General features: G+C 45.4%; 1 protein-coding gene across 6 annotated transcripts in view; it reads left to right on the top strand.

The window, feature by feature from the left end:
* The window catches only part of VPS13D (vacuolar protein sorting 13 homolog D), a 237,818-nt gene that overhangs the window by 172,780 nt on the left and 45,809 nt on the right, over nucleotides 1–19,229 (top strand). For all 6 annotated transcript variants that reach the window (XM_041765973.1, XM_041765972.1, XM_041765971.1 and 3 more), the window contains 2 exons: nucleotides 14,940–15,072; nucleotides 17,760–17,955. In XM_041765973.1, the coding sequence (XP_041621907.1) occupies nucleotides 14,940–15,072; nucleotides 17,760–17,955 (329 nt within the window). The remainder of the gene's footprint in view (nucleotides 1–14,939; nucleotides 15,073–17,759; nucleotides 17,956–19,229) is intronic.

Raw genomic sequence — 19,229 nt, 5'->3', positions numbered from 1 at the left:
TTAGTTTTTCATGTATGGATTCAGAGAGGACATTTACCTTGAGGTAGATGTGACTACTGTCACGCTGCCAGGATTTGGGCCGAGGTACGTAGGGCTCCCTGTGACTTTTTGGAACTTGAACCTCATGCCTGAGATTGCGGTGTGGGCTGGCATCTGCCGCAGCTCTGGGGTGAGAGAGGGTTTGGGTCCTCTGACTCTCAAGACTGAGTTTAGGTTGGGCTGCGTGATGCATGTCAAGGGAAGGTTCCTTCAGTAGTAGAAGGACAAATGTCCATCAGGAGTGGGATCTCTGGTCCTCGCCTCCCCAGTGCTTCTGTGTGTGTTCTGTGGTTGCTTCGCCACCCCTGTCACCCCGAATTGAGCATCTGTGATTGTCACTTGTGTCCTAGAGCTAGAGGTATTTGCATAGCACAGGAAACTTGTGTTTCTTTACATTTTTGTTGGGTTTCAGCACAGGGTTTATTGCTCTTTTCCATTGCTCCTTTTCTGCTCGGGGAGAAAAGCACGATTCTGTGCTCACTGACCATGTGGAGGTTGGCTTCTCATCCTCTCATCTCTAACAGATAAATAATTATGGAGTGAGAGGTGTTCCATCTTCTCATGGACGTTCATCACTGTTGGGATGTGTGCACAGTAGAGCCGACTGCTGGGTTTGCTCTCCTTTGCCTTTTCCTCTCCAGATATTCGTGAGCTCTGATGCGGCCTGGCTAACCCCTTCTGGGACGCCTGTGCTGCGAACCAGCACTGAAAGTTTTAAGCGTAAAGAAGAACTAATGCTTGATCATTTCCTGTGTGCCAGGCACTTCCTGCCCTCCCTCCTTTCCCCTTCCTTCCGGCCCCTCGGATCATAAGTTGGAGTTGTGCTCGACTTCTGTCGAGAGAATTAAGGTGCCTCCGAGAGAATTCTTGGCCAGAATCACTTTGTCTCCTCAGTATCATCTGGAGCTTCATGTGTAGAATAGACAAATAAGTACCAGCAAAGTCCTAAACCAGGTGCCCCTCAGCGTGAGAAAATGTATTTAGTTCACATAGCTGAAGAGAGGAAGAAGCAGCAGCACATTTCTGGAGGTAGAGACTTTCTGGTCAGACCAGTCAAGTCTTTGAGGTCATTGATGCCCAAAGCTACCCTGGGATCGTTCTGGGCTCACAAGGAGGACCAGGGCCACCTGTCTACTCTGGAGGTGGTACCGTCCCACATACATCCACACTGCGTGCCGTGCTCTGTCCGGAGCACTGGGGATACGAAGGTGGAGAAGACCGGCATGGCACTGGGCATGCCTCAGCAAGCTTTGCTCCCCCTCCAATCTGAAGGGCCACCACCACCAAATCCCCGGAGTGGCTAGTTTTTAAAGGGACAGTCTTCTAATTTCATCTTGTTCGTTGAAGTGCTGAAGTTTGTTTTAAGCCCATTGTGCACTCTTCTTTGGCTAACAGGAAGTTGTGGCACTTATCTGAAGATTAAGAAACATCCAAAGCAATCAATTCCTATTCTCCTGTGTCCCCAGCCCTTGGGTAGACTTAACAGTGGTCATTATGGCTCAAGATCCCACGAGAGACCCCTTCTTGCCCATCAGCAAAGCCACAGGCACTCTATGCAGAGAAGTGAGAGCTGTTCCATCCATCTCAGGGAATTCGTGGTCTTGTCTCCTGCCTTTGCCTTGGACTTGGGATGGTCTTGTTTTCTTCCTAGATGCTGCCCTTGGATCTGCCCTTACGCTTTACAGCTGTAGCCCAAAACCAAATGATGCCTGGGCTCACGCTTATCTGGGAGAGGTGTCATCAGCTGCTACTAAATTTGCTTCCCTCTGTTTCTAACTATGTCAAAACTTACGGGTATTGAGGGACAGCATTCCATGTTTTGATCCCTGTCTTATATTATTTACTGTAGGTACATGCCTTCACAACCTCCAGTTAATAGAAAAATAGGCAGTGGCAGCAGTAACTTTAGAACCCTCTAGTAAAAGATATGGCCACAGAGGGGGGAAAATGGAGGGAGTGACAGCTTGAAAGGCAGGGAACTTAAGGACGGCCTTTTTAAGATTGAGCAGATTCTCTTACATTTGTCAATCTGAGAGGAAGAGGCCAGAAAGATTGGAGATACGAGACAAAAGAGGATTGCTTGAGCATCATCTAAGACAAGGTCTTATAAGAGCATGGAAGAAGGCTCTAGATTTGGCAAATACACCATTTATCCAATTTAAATTGGTGGAGAGGAAAGAATTCTTTTCCCTTAGTAGAATCTATCATTTGTATGAAGAGGCAGTGGGGCTAGCTTGGAAGAATGGGACAGGAATGCAAAGCACATCTTTATTTGGCTCTAGGAGTGTTCCAGGCCCCGTCCTGGGTGGTTAGGAGGCAAAGATGAGGAAACCCGCAGTGGCGCCTGTTACAAATTGATGACAGAAGAAACTTAAGTACATATTGGCATCTCAGAAGCAGTTCTTAAAGAGCTTGATTTATTTTCTTGGATTTTAAGAATAGTGTCTAAGATCCTTCTTCATCCTCAATCTTGGGAGCCAAGTAGTACTTTAAATATCCCATATCAGCAATTTTTAGCATCGTGTGCTGCAGCCCACGTAGCCTGTGAGGAAACATAAGGAACAGGACTGCATGGCAGTGGATGCGATGCTAGTAAGGCTGCACACAGAGGTTGTATGGAAGGGGAGAGGGTAACCCTACGGGTTTGTATGCAAGGAGGGGCCATGCAGAGCTCTGCGAAGACATCTGGGGGAGCCAGACTAAAGTTGGAAAGGCAGAGATTTGTAGCCATTCATGCTGGAAGAGGGAACAGAAAGAGTAGGTGATGTCGGTATGTCCCCGTAATTAGCTTTCTGCCCACCTTCCTATTAGATGGTTCCAGCTTGAGTAACAAAAGCGTTTCTAAATCCAAACCAATGCCTTCCATCTACTGTTTGCTGCTTAGGTGACTAGTAGTCATTTGTAAAATATTATTAGTTATCTAAGCATAAAGTCTAAGTGGAAGAAATGAACTGGAATTGAAGACTTCGGTACCTTCTGAGTTTTAGTTTTAATTTGATTGGCTATATCCGTAAACATTTTAGACTCAGATCTCCAAACCAGCAGTGTCCAATAGAAATATAGTGTGAGCCATATAATTTAACATTTTCTAGTAGTTGCATTTAAAAAGTAAAAAAGAAACAGGGGTGCCTGTGTGGCTCAGTTGGTTGAGCTTCCGACTCTAGGTTTCGGCCCAGGGTGCAATCTTAGGGGCAAGCCCCACATGGGGCTTTGCACTCGGTGGGGAGTCTGCTTGAGGTTCTCTCCCCCTTCCTCGGCCCCTCCCGCCCCCTACTTCTGTGGGTGTGCTCTCTCTCTAAAATAAATAAATCTTTTTTAAAAAGGTAAAAAGAAACAGAAGAAATGATTTTAAGTGTTTTTATTTGACCTGTAATATCCAAACTATCATTTCAGTCTGTAATCAGTCTGTAAAAATAATTGATGTTTTACATTATGATTTTTCACCTTGTCTTTGAATTCCAGTATTTCGTACTTAACAGCATATCTTGATTCCTACTAATACATAGTAAGTGCCGTAGCCTCCTGGGGCATGTGGTCACTCTAGTGGACGTTGCAGTACCAAACTAGGAGAGGAAAGTAGGGTCATGTGATAACAACACTACCTGCACTGTGTGTCTGAACTGATGAGTTCCAGGTCTCTGTGGCTAACTTGATTATTTGACTATGCAGGCTATCTCTCTTCACCTTTAGCCTCTCATCTTTTTGCTGAGTGGTTCATTTCTAAGATTTCCCTTGTTCTTGTTGGAGGAAGGAAGATATTAAATAGAGAAAGGACCTTTGTACAGTTGGGTTCTGTCTCCATCATGGCAAGGAGAAGTTTTCCACAAAATTCTAAGAAATAGCTGTCCAAGTTATCTTTAATTTTTTTCCCCTTAGGTTATTTGTTGCCTTTCCTTTTTCCTCTTCTCCCACCTGCTTACCAAAATTTAGAAAACATTCTGTTTGTGATGTTTTTTAATATGGTGGTATTTCAAGTACAGGCATGATTTTTATGAAGCTAATTTTTTTTTTTAAACATGTATTTTTGGATTTTATTTTATTTTTTTTTAATTTTTTTATTTATTTATGATAGTCACAGAGAGAGAGAGAGAGAGAGGCAGAGACACAGGCAGAGGGAGAAGCAGGCTCCATGCACCGGGAGCCTGACGTGGGATTCGATCCTGGGTCTCCAGGATCGCGCCCTGGGCCAAAGGCAGGCGCCAAACCGCTGCGCCACCCAGGGATCCCTGAAGCTAATTTTTAATTTTTAAAATGAATTTTGCCTTTGGTCACATATTTAGAGAACAAGTGCCATAAATATTTTTTATATTATAGAAAAGTCAATTAATAGAGTATGATATAGTGTATATACAGTTTAAAGAACAATCAAATGAATACCAGGGCCTACCATTCAGCTTAAATGATAGAATTTAATAATAGAATATTATACTAATAGAATGGAATATGCTAAATTATACTAGTACTTTTGAAGCCTCCCTGATCACATTCCCTTTTTCTGCTGGTGAATTAAATGGATTGGGTTTTCTTCCTCATTCCATGACTTGTTTTTTAGGCCTGAAATATGTTAACCTGGTCACGGCTAATTCAGCAGGCTTTAAAAACCCCAGATCTACAGGAAGTAGATGGGTGGGAATTGTGAATGTCCTCTCTCAGCTCAGCCTTTGTAGGACTGAAAGACAGCAAAGGCAAGAATGCCCTATGGAGAGGCCACTAAGGAACCCAGGAGACAGGCAAAGAGCAGGGGTTTCTTAGGAGCTGTCAGGAATCACTAAACTGCCATTTTGTTTTTATTTTAGCCCATCTGAGGCATTGGGAAGATTTGAGTCCATTTTTAAAAGAACCTTTGGGGCATCTGGGTGGCTCAATCAGTTAAGCATCCCACTCTTGATTTTGGCTCAGGTCATGATCTCTGGGTTGTGAGATTAAGCCCCACCCCACAGGGAGCCTGCTTAAGATTCTCTTTCTCCCTCTCCTCTTACCCCTACCCCCTGTCAAAAAAAAAAAAGAACAAACGAACCTTTTGTTGGCCTTCCCTTTGAGCTTAGGAGCAAGCCAGGTCTCAGGAGAAATGAAACCGGATGTAAGTGCTTTGGAGCTGAGCTGCCTCCCATTCTCATCCTAGTCCCCCAAAGAGAGACTCACCTTCCCATGTTCCTCCAGGTGCCAAACACCAGTTCCGAATCTGCAGTCTTCTCTTCTCTCAGGTTCATCACACTTGCTGATGAGTAACTTCCTAACAAGTGAGGTGTTGGCTTTCGGCTTTCGTGTCTCTAGCTTTCCCCAAATGCAGGCGCTGCATATGCCACCAATCCCCATAAAATGTTTGGTACTCATAAGGAATGGTACCTTTGTTTCCCCTGTGAATGCTCTGTTACTCTTAGGTGGGTGGGGGCTGTTGGGAGAAGCATCGGAGTGCACAGATAGACGGGAGGTGGATGGGGACTGGGGAACCACACACACTTTCAGGATCCTTTCTTACCCACGGCATGGCTTACCCACCCCAGCTCTCTTTTGCTTTCATCCCCTCCCCTTTGAATTTGTGTCTGCACACGTGTCAGGTACCGGTACATGAAGCCACCCTTACTGGAGCCGTCGTCTTTTTCTGTAGTTAGATTTGCTTGACCAGACCAGCTCTGATAAAGCAAATCTTTGAGTCCCGGTGCTCTACCTCCCTCAGCTGATCCTTTTGTAAGAAGCTGGAATGGAAGAGCAGACCTCTTCTGTGCAAGCAGGAGCTCCTGAAACCGCTGGTCCTGATTCTCACCCTAGTTTGCTTTCCGTCTTTCTTCCCAGCAGTAACTGGTACACTCTAGTACCATGATCTGATGCGGTGTAAGGTGATCCATATAATGGACGTTTACAGAACTTCGTCCTTGTCTGGGACAAGGGAGGGGATTGTAGCCTGAACCCTTTCTTGTTCAGGGATTTATGTGTAGCTTTCTGAAAATGTATTATTTATATACTTCTCTTAGCTTCCATCATTTGTCCCCACCACTGCTTAGGAAAGGGAAGATGTCTCCTTGGCATCACTGTGTGATTTCCCCTGGCATTCAGGAGGGAATTTTTCATGGAGGGAGTGACAAAAAATCATGTTTGGGTTCCCTCCAAAGATGATGCAGTGTCAGATGTGGGTAGATTCTTAGCAGACTTTTGTTGGAGTTAATCATGGTCTTTCCAGTTTCATCTGTACAGGGGGATAATAATAGAGCCCACCTCATAGGGCTGTTGTGTGGATTAAACTAATAAATGATTTCATAGATGGCCAGCCCCTAGAACAATGCCTGATACATAGTAAACATTATTGGTTTGTGTTTACAATTCCAAAAGTTACGCTCTGGTCTTTAGCAGTTAGTTGGAAGCTTTCCTTTACCTATTCTGTTGCATACTCATTTAAAACTTTATTTGAAGAAACCAGTTGGAGACAACTTTCTTTAAAAACAAAAACAAAGGGCAGCCCGGGTGGCTCGGCGGTTTAGCGCTGCCTTTGGCCCAGGACGTGATCCTGGAGACCCGGGATCCAGTCCCACGTCGGGCTCCCTGGATGGAGCCTGCTTCTCCCTCTGCCTGTGTCTCTGCCTCTCTCTCTCTCTCTCTCTCTCTCTCTCTCTCTCTCTCTCTGTCTCTCATGAATAAAATCTTAAAAAAAAAAAAACAAAACCCAAAACAAAACCTCACCAAGATATTTCAAACCCTTGACTTTTTCAAACCCTCCCTGACTTTTTCAGTAAGAATCCCAGCTTATTCTGGTGTCTAGCATCTGCAGTTATTCTTTATGGTGTCACCCATCCCATTCCTTCTCAGACTTTGGCATTAAAGAGAATATATCTACTTTTTTGAAATACAGAATACAAGAATGAAGTCCTTGTGACTAGGAATGAGATAAGCTTAAGCTTCTTTTGTATTATCAGATGTTCCAATTCCATTTCTAATGTCTGTATTTTGAGATTTCAGGCTATTTATAATTGACTTCTTTATGCTTTCCTTTGTTCCGGAACAGGTATAAGGTGGTTCCTGTAGTACAGGATGAGACATGCAGGATTCAGTCGGGGTGGGAGGGGGAACAGAGCACTCACTGGAAGAAAGACAAGGATTTGCAGTAATAACCCTCGACACTTATGCATTGCTTTGTATCCCCTCCCCCCCCCCCCAAGTACTTTTAAAACCAGGGTCTCTTTGGATTACCCCAGTGACTCTGTGGATAGTGTTCTTCCTGTTTTATAGATGAAGATACTGATCCCTGAACAGAGTGTCTTTTGCTCGCGTTCACCCAGCTGAAAACTGGTAACAGAATTGGGATCAGGATGCCTGGCATGTCAAAGCCTTGTGTGCTTCCCTGGAGTTGAAATTGTTTATCTGCAAAGTCAGGCATTATGGTGTCATCACCCCAGAGGGATTTTACACACACACACACACACACACACACTGTAGTCTATCTCTTGGTCCACTCCTGAGGCATGGGCCATTTGCACATATTGAAAAACCTTATTAGGATAGCAAAACTGGAGGCCACTCATGGGTAGGAAGGCTTATTCCCCTTGACTAGTACCGGCCGTGTAGAACCCCACCTTCAAGGTTTCTCCCATGTGTTTCCAGGGGTTTGCAGCAGTAGACGAGTGGGAAGCCTGGCACCCTCGACATGATCCCCTACCCCTTCTGGGGAAAAGCTCATAATGAAGCTGATGAAGGGCAAAAAAGTAGGATATTATCCCATCCCAGTAGCTGGCTTTAAAGATTCATCCTGCCCACATGATTCTTTATAATCGGTATAGGGAAAACTGAGTGTGAGAAGGCTGTGGCACGAGGCTGTTGTTGGAAATTAGTCTTCCTGATAGCCCTGGGTGTTCTGCTTGCTTCTGTGCTGCTCCAGCCTTGTAGCCAACTGTGCCAATCCTTCAAAGAAAATGCAGAACCTTTTTAGGAGAGTGCCTCAAACCACTCTGAGCATCTAGATTAATCTGAAACAACATCAGAGTTCACAACTGGGTCAAAGTTGCAGAATAGCAGGAGAGACTTGCCAATTCAGCAGGCGTGTGTCTTGGGCCAGTTAGGAACCAGGACAATCTTGAGGTCTGACTTTGTTACTCTATGTTTAGACCTTGTGTGCTGAGATAATTCTGGGTGGCTTTGGATGACTTTGTTTCTTAACTGGAAAGGAGTATCTGTTGCCTGATAAGTGTTTATCCGTAAAATAGCAACATGGTATATAGGTCTTAGGGTAGGAGGGCTTTTACATCTCCGGGGACGGCCTCCCATCCGCCCTTCCAAAAAGCAAGGTCATTGGCTTAGGCATGTTACTGAAGCAGAGTGGCAGTCCTAGCCACTCATATATATATATATATATATATATAATAGTGAAAGGGAATAGAAGGGAAGGGAGAAGGGAAGGGGGAAGAAATGGGTAGGAAATATCTGTATTATTCTTATGCAGGGTCTCTGTCCTGGATTCTTCCCCCTTTCTCTCTTTACCTTAAGGGATATACAGAATCATAACCAAGTAGAACTGAAAACAGACAAAGCTGTCCCGTCCCACTCGTACTGGATCTGGGGTCCAGAAATGCCTCTTTCTTGCCACTCCTTCCATGTTCGTTCATTCGTTCATTCTTTGTTTCTTTCTCTCTTTTTCCTCCTTTCCTTCCTTCTTTCCTTCCTCCTTCCCTCTCTCCCTTCTCTCTCTCTCTCTTTCTCCTTCCTTCCCTCCTCCCTCTCTCCTTCCTTCCTTCACTCTCACTCTCACTCTCACTCTCACTCTCTCTCACTCTCCTCCTACAGTTCCAGCCTGCCCCGTCAGTGTCTGACTGAGGAGGACCTGCTGTTTGGTTGGCCTTGTGTCAGTGACAGATACCCGTTCCCGGATCCCGTGCTCCTTTTGCTCTTGTCTCTTTACAAGGATCACAAAAGGGGTTTTCAACATCAAGGCCAAAGTCATACTGAGAATTGTTTTTAACTGTGGATATTTTAACAATGTGAATCAGAGTAAAGTCGTGAAGACCTTCGCTAATGAAGTGACTTAGGTCCCATGTGACTTGAAGGGTGTTTTTCTACTAGCATAGCAGTGGAGGTGGAGAGGACTCCCAAGTTTAAGCCTCCATGCCACTTTTAAGAACCTTGTAAAAATTGATGGCTGACACCGTGCCAGGCATTTTGCATTATATCCTTAGCACATGAAAGCAACCCTTTAGAGACTGGGTTTTCACAAACAGGTAAACTGAGGCTCGGGAAAGTTGAGCAGCTGCCACCAGGATGCATATTCATGCCCAGCTTACTCACAGGCACAGTGTGTACGGCTGGGCTTTCTGAGTTGACGGGTCCAGCGGATCCGGTAGCGGATCGCTGGCAGCGCTGCCGGAATCGGAACTGTGCTGGTAGCTGAGACTTGGCGCTGAACAACTTTCTGGTTGAGAGGACCTAAGACCTCTCACACTGCAGAGCCCTGTCACTTCTTTCCCTTTCCTGTTATGTGTGGCCACCATTGGCCCTGGTGGCAAGAAAGGTACTGTCACCACCAATTACTCAGTGGAGTAAGGATATTGAAGAGGAAATTTCCATTAGATAAATAACTGTGAAAGAAGAACCCCAGAGAAGGGGGGAGAAATTCAAACCCAGGCTCCTGTTACACTGGCCAAATATCTCTGGCATCCCATGCGTGCTGAATATCATAAAAGGGTCAGGAAAACTGATCGGACAAAACAGAGGGACACAGTGTGAATTTTTCCTCTTGCATCATTCCAGCATCTACTTGAATTTCAGTTTTATAAAATCAACTGTCCCGAGACTGGCCGCAAACCCGGGCTAATTTGTAGTGGCTCTGTTTCTATGGATGATGGGATTCTTTTTGGAAGGAGGGGTACTGACACTTAGTGTGCATCATCTATGCAGCAGAACTGGCATCTTGGAAGTGCTTCTGCGATTTTTACTCCCTTGCTGAAAATAAGGCTTTCTTGAAATAAATGACTTTGGACTGTGGCCAGAATTCACAAGTGTGTGTGCTAAAGCTCCCTTCAGCGAAAGAAGGGGGAAATCAGTGTTGTCTTTGCGAGTGTAATAGCAGGTTTTCTCAAGAACATCCTGTTCCTTGGAAACTTCTGAAATCCTCAGTTTTTTTGTGGACTTGAAATGCTGCAAAATGAGCTATGTTGGCTTAAGTCTCCACAAATGCTCCTTCTGATGTCCAGGTATTGTTTCTACTGAGGACAGTTACAAACTACCTACAAATGACCCTCCAAGTGTGCAGGCCTGGCCCACGCTGTCTGTCCCCTGCTTCTGTGGCCTTCTGCAGAGAGCTGCCGCTTCTCTGGGGCTGCACCTGCCAAGCGTTCTGCACACACACCGTCTCATGTCATCCTCCCAGCAGCCCCGCGGAACCTGATTATTCCCATTCTGCATGTGAAGAAATTGAAGTTCAGATAACTCAATACTGTTTTTATTGGATGCCTCCTGTGTATCAGGCTCTGTGCTAAGTGCTTCACACGTACTACCTAATCCTAACGGCATCCTTGTAGGTGGATATTCTCATCCCCATTTTGAAGGTGAGGAAACAGGCTCACAGAGGGGAAGTTACTTGTCCGTGATCTCACAGCTATTAAGTGTCACAGTCCGAATGCCGGATCCGTTATGCCGGATACATACCTCCCGACCGAGGTCCTTGAAGGCACGAGGCAGAAACCATCTCTGTTTAGGACTCTCATTTGCTAGCCTGGCACAGTCTGTCGCTTACGTGTTTGATTGGTGGTTTGATGCGTAACTGGATTGTACTTGCTCATAGCCTTACGAATTTCAGCCTTACCATCATTGCCTCTGAGATTAGTTTTCCCCTTGTCTGATTATCTTTCCCCCAGCTTCATTCCCCATTTTGATATCCACGAGCATGCCAAAGAGCATCTGCTATGAAAAATATTCAAACCGAATTTGAATTTTGATGCATTTGGTCTCTATTTAAAATACATAGGCAGGGGCACTTGGGTGGCTCAGTCGGTTGAGCATCTGACTTTTGGTTTTGACCAAGGTCATGATCTCCTAGGGTGTGGGGTCGAGCCTCCCTCATTCATCAGGGAGTCTGCTTGAAAGATTCTCTCCCACTGCCCCAGCCCCCTCATGCCCCACTCATGTGCATGGGGTCTTCTGTCTGTCTCTCTCTCAAAATAAACAAATAAATCTTTAAGAAATAAAATACACACAGGCAGAACTGGGGATAGGGTGGTAAAAGATGTCCTGCCCCAGTCACTCCCACATGGCCTTGTGGCTCTTGTGGGTACCTCTGTTCTGCTTTGACGATAGTGTTCTAACTCAAGGTTGTGGGTGAAATAACACCTACCCACCTCAGAGAAGACCAGTGCCAGAGGACGCCCATACGGAGTGCTTACTGGAATCGCCACCCTCTCCAGCACATGTTCTTACCCTATCTTTGAGGGAGAAATAAGATACAGGGTGTGATTTATTTTCCCACCGAGGTGGGGAAGGAGAGAGATGGAATGAAGTATGACTCAGTACTCCCACAGTGAGAGGAGGCCACAAGCGTTTGGTGCCCTGGATTCATACTCAGAAGCCCAGTGGGCTGGCCCAAGGCCCAGCCTCTTTGACCACAGTACCCTTCATCTCACTGGTTTCAGATTAGTTCCAATAAAGTGTCTCTCCCCGTAAAATCTGATTAACCTCTAATCAGTATGGGTTTGGCTGGATCGTGGATTTCAACATCTTCCCGTTTCCTGAGTTTTCAAAGTCACAGCGACAGGGGTGAAGACTTTGGTAATAGTTTCCTGTTAATAATATCTTTGTATCCTTTACGTTTACTCACAAGTGACAGAGGACAAATCTGGTTGGCTTAGGTGAATAATTTTTTATCCACAGGGAAGTGAGAATTCAGACAGAAGTCCTAGGGTGAGTTGAGTAGGTGTGGGCACCTTCCTGCAGCTGAGACCTAATGGCAGAACCCAGCATTTAGAGGGGAGCGGGATCCCTTGGGTCCACTTACCCCATCCTCTTGAGGTCAGTGTGGTGTTTGCACAGAGAACACCAGCACCAGTCGGTGCTGGGGGAGCCAAGGGGCCCGCAGCAGAATCATTTGGCAGCGAAGCTCTTGGCATAGGCCGACTCCTAGACCTTGGGGGTTGAACTTGTTTCATTGATAGGGAGGGGGTGTTGAAGGAGACAGGGGGCGGGTGGAGCAGTTCATTATTCTTTAAAAAATAATCTTTAAAAATAAGATTATTCTTATTTTATTCTCCCATATTCGTTTAAGGGGGAAAGCATTATAGGGTTTTCCATTTCTTCCTAGTCAGCTGCCAGAAATCTTAATATCTTTTCCAAGGGAAGATCTCTTTTCAAGGAAACTTAATATCTTTTTACTTAATATCTTTTCCAAGAGAAGATCTCTTTTCAAGGAAAATGAGAGTTTGAGGAGGTAGGAAAGACCTGAATGAGAAGTAGCATGGAGGCCACTGGGCCTCTTTGGGTGGAGATGGCTCTCTCACCCACTGCTGCATTACCTCTGCTGTGGCATCAATCAAGGAGAGGGATTTTTGTCCAGGCCCTGAGTGGAGAACCCTGGCAACCTACACAATTCCAGAATGTAGAAGGGACTCATTCTTTTGACCCTTTCCAAAATAAGGATCACGTTTTTCTCTTTTCTCTTGATTTGCAAGTGTTTTCAGTTTGTGTGCCAGGCTCTCATTGCGTGCTGTTTGATGTAGGGGATTGTTACCTTCCCTGTGAGATTGTCACCCTGGACGGTAGGTCCAAGGCTGCTCTGTGTCTGTGTCCTCAGCAGTACCTCAGGCTGTGCTGGGCCCAGAGTAAGTACTTAATAAAGACGTTCTAACTTAGATCATAGATCACACGCTGTCAAAGCCAGGAAGGATTTTGGAAACCACCAAGTCCAACACTCTAATTTTATAGATGGTACCACTCCAGAAACTCGCTCTCGAGGCTGGTGTTTATCTGCTGGAAAGAGGGGTTTTGTTTTGGGTTTCTGTTTTTGTTTATGTAAAAGCCTAGTGCAAATGACCATAATTCTAAACCTTCGAAGAGCTTTCTTTGTGGTGCAGGATGTTCCTCCTTGGACTAGTAGCTGACGAATAATCACAGTAAGAATGCTCACTAGATTCCATACCCTGAGCCGCTGTCACCGATTCTTCTGGCCACACAGCAGTGTGGGTACTGTTGTACAGGCCAATGGGGAGGCTCCACAGTTCGGCACCTTGCTCAGGCTCCTGTAGCTACTGGAATGGTTGAGGGAGGACTAGAATCCAGTTTGGTCAGATGCTCAAACTCACGGCCCGCAGTGGCTTTCACATGGGATCCCTGATGAAAGCCCCATTTGGTGATTCATGCTGCTGACTTTTTACCATCCCGTGGTGCCTCCTTCCTAAAGGCAATTGTAAGATTGATTTTCATTAACTTTACTTTTCCAGTTAGACACAGAGTGACAGGGGAGGCAAGACTAAAAGAAAATGATAGGGATTACATCTCTAGAAAAGTCAGGGATCACTGCCCTAGATCATAAAAACACTTGGACTGAGTAAAAGGAATGAGTGTTCCCGTCTCTTGCTCCAGAAACCATTGCTTCACCTTGACTCACTGGTTCTTCCTCTAGTCCCTCTTCTGTGCCCAGAACTCATCTTCTCCTCTCATCATGAAGCTTCAGGCCTTGTGGCTTCCAGAGCAGAATGTGTAAAAATGTGTAAAAATACCCTCGGAGCATCTGGGTGGCTCAGTTAAGTGTTTGCCTTTGGTTCAGGTCATGATCTCAGGGTCCCGGGATCGAACCCCATGTGTTGGACTCTGCTCAGTGGGGAGTCTGTGCATGTTCACTCTCTCATTCTCTCTCTCTCTTTGAAATAAATAAATAAAATATTTTTTAAAAAATCCCTTGCTAAACCAGTATGAAACAGACCCCACCCCCATCCCCCAATGGCCAGACCCACTGAACTGGGTCTTCAAGGCGGGCAGTTCAGTCTTGAATCTTTGCACTGAGCTCTGTATCTAAATAGCATTCCTGTGAGTTCTCTGAAAGGTTAGTCCTGGGTCATTGGCACTTAAACCACTTGTTTTGGTAGATCCTTCCTGAGAAGGTTAATTATATATTTGATATCCTTTCCTCTTTATGCCTGAATGATGAAGATAAGTACCCTGTGGTTTATTAACTGTCACTTTAAACCTTTTCAGATTGTCTTGTGACAAAACAGAGTTTTATGTCCTTTTTATCCAGCTTTGATGGATGAGACAGCTTCTTTGGTAAAAGAATACCAGGATAAATAGGATCTTTCTCTGATATGTGGAGGAGGATTTTGCTTTGGAAGTCATGAGTTCAAGTCTGCCATTTTACATGAAAGGTGACCTAACCTGTTAACCTTCCCATGTACTTCATTTTTCCTTTCGACCAATGGGGCTGGGCACCCAGGCACTCGATATTTGTTGAATAAGTGAAAGAAAAGACATTGCCTTAGGGCAACTGATGTCTCTAAAAGTTTTGATACCAAACCCAAAAGCAACAGTTGGTCATGTTTCCCATTTTGAATCACATGGATTTCTCGGGGCAAAGAGCTTCTGTCCTGAGCATTATAGAATCCTAACACTTACATCTTCTCCCCCAAGTCATTTTGTCATACATTCTTCAGTAAATTTGCAGTAGGACTAAGGAAGGCAGATGCCATTATGGACATTTAGTAGTTGTTTTGCAAGCCTGTGTCCACCAGTGTAAAGCATCCTACAATCCGTATGTGTCCAGTGCTTGAGCACCAGTCTCCTGGGACACATAGTGTATGTAATCCAGCAGTTAATATGGCTCTTCTCTCAGTGGGGATTTACTGAATCCCAGCAAGGAGCAAGGCAAGGTATTTATTTAAAATAGCAAAAATAATGCTGAGGCTTTACAACTCTTTTCCTTTTTTTTTAAATTCACTCAGTTCGCAGGGACGTTATCGGATGGCTTAGGGAAGACGATGGACAATCGGCATCAGTCAGAGCGGGAGTATATCAGATACCACGCAGCCACAAGCGGGGAGCACCTCGTAGCCGGCATCCACGGCCTGGCTCATGGTAAGTCACGTGATACCGGGAGGCTGGCTCTTCCGCCACAGTTCCTTTTCACCCTCCGATTGCATGTGGAATCCTGGCCGGGTAGCCTGGGGTACTTTCCAGGCTCTCTTCTTTTACCCTCCTAGCAACTGAAATGTCACAGCCTGTGACAGCTCTTCGTTTATTTCAGAATGTTTGTGCACACTGCAATTTCTTCCTGTTCTCTGACTTCTCTTCGCAAAGTGTCATAAGGTATAATCGAGTGAACCCCTTTTTAGAATATGGAAGTGCTGCTTCAAGACTTGCCTTCTGCTTACTGAGCATTCCTTCCGTGGCAAGTGAAACGTCAAACCAGCTGCCGGGTTTGTGGCCCACATGTTCTTGAGTCTCGTATAAACGCACATTCCCAAGGATTGTAAAACCGTGTGCCTAGGAGTTATAGGCGATGGCATGAATGTATTAAGTCTCTGAATTTGTGTGAATTCTGACCTTTAATGCTTTAACTCCTACTCGTTTGCCTTTGGTTGTGTTTTTCTCAACAACTCTTAGTCTGGCATTCAAGGCCTTTGGAAATGTAAACCCAGCCAACTTTTCCAACCACTGCCTCACAGCCATGTTGTATTTCAGCCACCGAGAGCCATGTGGTGTTCCTCATATATGCCCCCAAAGCCTTACTCACTCACAATCCTCTGCTCTCCCCTCCTCTGCCTCACTTCCTTGCCTATCAAAATCCTACTCCACCTACGAGTCTCGACTCAACTGTCCCCAGTTAGAATTAATGCCGATTAGCGCATATGTGGCAGTCTGGGTTATGTATCTAGTCAGCTGTGTGTACCTTGCTTTCCTGATCGATTGTGAAGGTCAGGAGAGCAGAAAGAGCGTTTCCTGTTCACCTTCACACTAGCAGAGCCTCATGTGATACCTGGCATATAGCTCCTGCTTAGTAATAGTTAGTAAATTGCACTGTTTGTACCAGATTCTTAGAACTAGTCTGAAGCTACCAGAAGTCCTATCACAACTGACCAAGTTTAGATTACCTACACTTAGGAGAGGGAGGAATATGGATAATTGAAAATCTTATTTCTCTTCATGCTTAGGACACAGTGTTTACGACAGAGTTTTCCTAATGCTGAGGTTGGATCAAAATGCCTTTACTTTTCCTAAGCCTGCCCAACTGGAAAGGGAGTAGCCCCAAAGAAGACATCAAATTAGGAGTAAGATTTGGCTGAAATCAATCTGTTTAGGGACTCAAAAAGTTGATTGTTGGGCAGCCATTTGGGTTTAAAGATTGAATCATTCTTTCTAGTAACTGTAATGATAGTGCATGGGACTACGAGGGGCTGTTTTTTAATGAATACAAAATGCTTTGCTATGTATAATTGCCTTTGTCTGCCTCGCATCCTTGGAACGTGGAAAGAAAGCCTAGCTGTCCTCACTGTTCAGATGGACGCAGGAGTATGCTGAGAAAATGGATAATAGTTCAAGGTTGGTTGCAAAATCCCTTCCAACCAAGGACCACTCACACGATATGTGCAGCATCTCCAGAACAGAGAGCTTCATCTGAGGAGGATGCATGAAGCTCTGGACTGCATGAGAGCGGTAGCCTAGAGTGGAAACATTCTTCAAAGATAACAAGAACCAGAATCCATTCGGTCTCCTTGGTTTAAAAACTGGGAGTCCTGCTCAGTTTTCTGACAAGGTCCCACTTGTGCCAGGTTCAGGAATGTCTGTCTGTCTGTGAACTTGGTTCACAAGGTTGGGAGAAGGCTGTGGCCTCCCTGGAGCAAATGGACCCAGAATCCAAAAGAAACATCGTGGATTGTTAGTGCATTCTCACCCAAGGAATTTCCTTTACCGATTTGTCTCACTAGAGATGAAGAGTCTAGAGAGCTTCCTCATGCCCCCACCGTCAAAGGGTAAACATCCTGTGAGTGTCCCTGGCACACATCCTGGAAATGCTCCCCGGACAGGGCCCCGCTTCTTCCCCATAATGCCTGTGTCTTCTCCAGCCTCTGCCAACTTCTGGTCCCTTTTGACGCTCTTTAAGGTCATTGCTGTCAACTTTCAAAACACTTGGAATGTCTTTGTGACCTAGGTTAGTCTTTTGAACAGACTCCATGGAGAGTCCCAGCTGAGGACTGGCAGCTTTTATGGGTGGGAGGGGGGTGCCTTTCATCAGGGCCTCATGATTTACTCTGATTGCCTAAACCTGACCACAGCAAAGTATGCAGTAGCTTTTACCTCGTTTCAAACGTATGGTGGTGGTGGCCAGTCATGCAGTGTTCATGGAAAACTGAGGCTCTGTGTTTAGTTCTCTCTGCCCTGCATTTTATGGGGTCCCAGCTTTCCCCAAGGGCCACTGTTGATTTAGTCCTACTGTCTGCATATTCTCCTGATGACCTGTGTGCTTCCCACACTCAGGAACTGGAAAGTAGCCACTATTAACCTCTTGGGTGTTCTTTGATACTTTTAAACTGGGACACACTTCAGACTAACACGTAATATATATTCTCAGACTCTAAACTTAGTGGGCAAGTCTAAGTCTGCTGGTTTCCCAACTGGAGTTGGCCCACCTGTAGCCTACTGAGAGGTTGACAGATGCCTGCCCCAAGCCACCTTGCCAGGTGCATGGAATCGATGCTGTTCAGCCTTAAACACTTTGCGTTTGTCCTCTGCCAGGTGACAACAGCCCTTGTCTCTTTTGCTAGGTATCATTGGTGGATTGACCAGTGTGATAACCTCAACAGTGGAAGGAGTGAAAACAGAAGGGGGTGTCAGCGGTTTCATTTCTGGCCTCGGGAAAGGGCTCGTCGGCACTGTAACCAAACCAGTGGCAGGTGCCCTGGATTTTGCATCAGAAACAGCGCAGGCGGTGAGAGACACAGCCACACTCAGTGGCCCCAGGTCAGTGTCCGTGGGGGGAGTTACATTTGTAGTTTCCAGCCTAGCTCTGCTGCCTCTCCTCATCTATGCCAATGTGTTTAATCATATACTTAATGATGTGATTTTTTAAAAACTTGAATACCTGTATCTAAAATTTCCTACCTGCCTAATGTAAATACATGGAAACAAGGCACAGAACTCTGGTGTGAATTCTTCTAGATCTTACCTATGTCTACATCTGTGATTTATTTATATCTAAAATAGTGTTTTCCTTCATCAGAGGAGTCAGAAGTAGGATTGCACCCTTACAGATGCCCCTGTTGACCTAACTAACCAGACACCCCCCACACACACATATGCCCATGAAGAAAACCATCAGGCTGCAAGCCATGTCTGGCTCCTGGTCTCTGTGGCACGTGCAGTTCACCACGTGAGTCTGTCCTGTCTCCGTTCTCTCTCCACTCGGATGTGCCAGCCAGTCCCCCAGCCTCATGAAGGATTTCCCCAGGCAGGTTGGCAGGTCTGCTGTGGGATGCTCTCTTGCCTTGATGTCAGCAGAGAAGGAGAATCAGGGTAGCCCCTTTGGCTCCACATCCCACAGAATCCGACTACTTTCGCGGAGCTCTTCATATTAGGAGCCTATTTGAGCCTTCCTTTTTCAGAGTGACTAATTGGGGATCTTATCAACAAAGGGTATAATGAATGTTACAGTTCCCAGCCAAGCTGGATGCCACTTAAGTCCAGAGGATTTTGCTGCTCCCTGCTGAAGAGATACTCCGCGAGTGAATTAGTGTGCCCTTTTAGACTATCTAGGGCCTGGGCCTTGTCCATACTCTATCGCTCCCTCAAATAGGATTTGAAGTAAAATCGTCCCCAATTAAAATGAAGCCATGTGTCTGTCACCAGGAAACCTTATGGATGACACATTACTGCAGGGGAAATGCTTAAGATTGTAGACTGGGACCATGTAATAAGTTCTGCCAGAATGTCTTCCATCTGGAAGCAGCTGCTTTTTAAAAAAGGATCTGTAGAGTTTACGTTAGTTAAGTTACATTCTATTCTCAGATACAGAGCTCAAAAGATCCTTGAGTGTATTTTGAAGCATTTATGAAGTTGGGGGGAGGGGCAGTAGGGAAGCTTCAAAAGTATTTCCAGTTAGTTTTTCCATGTCTGCTGGAAGCCCCAGAAGTCTACCTCCGCTAGGACAATGAGACCTAGCAACATGTGAATGAAGCAGGAGACGCCTAAGAAATCTCCTTACACAATCCCACAGTGGTCAAGGGATTGAGTGATTT

This window comes from Vulpes lagopus, chromosome 8 (genome assembly GCF_018345385.1).
Source record: "Vulpes lagopus strain Blue_001 chromosome 8, ASM1834538v1, whole genome shotgun sequence".
In the NCBI taxonomy this organism is placed as follows: Eukaryota; Metazoa; Chordata; class Mammalia; order Carnivora; family Canidae; genus Vulpes; species Vulpes lagopus.
The sequence above is the reverse complement of the archived record's forward strand: the minus strand, read 5'-3'. Positions and strand labels throughout refer to the sequence as shown.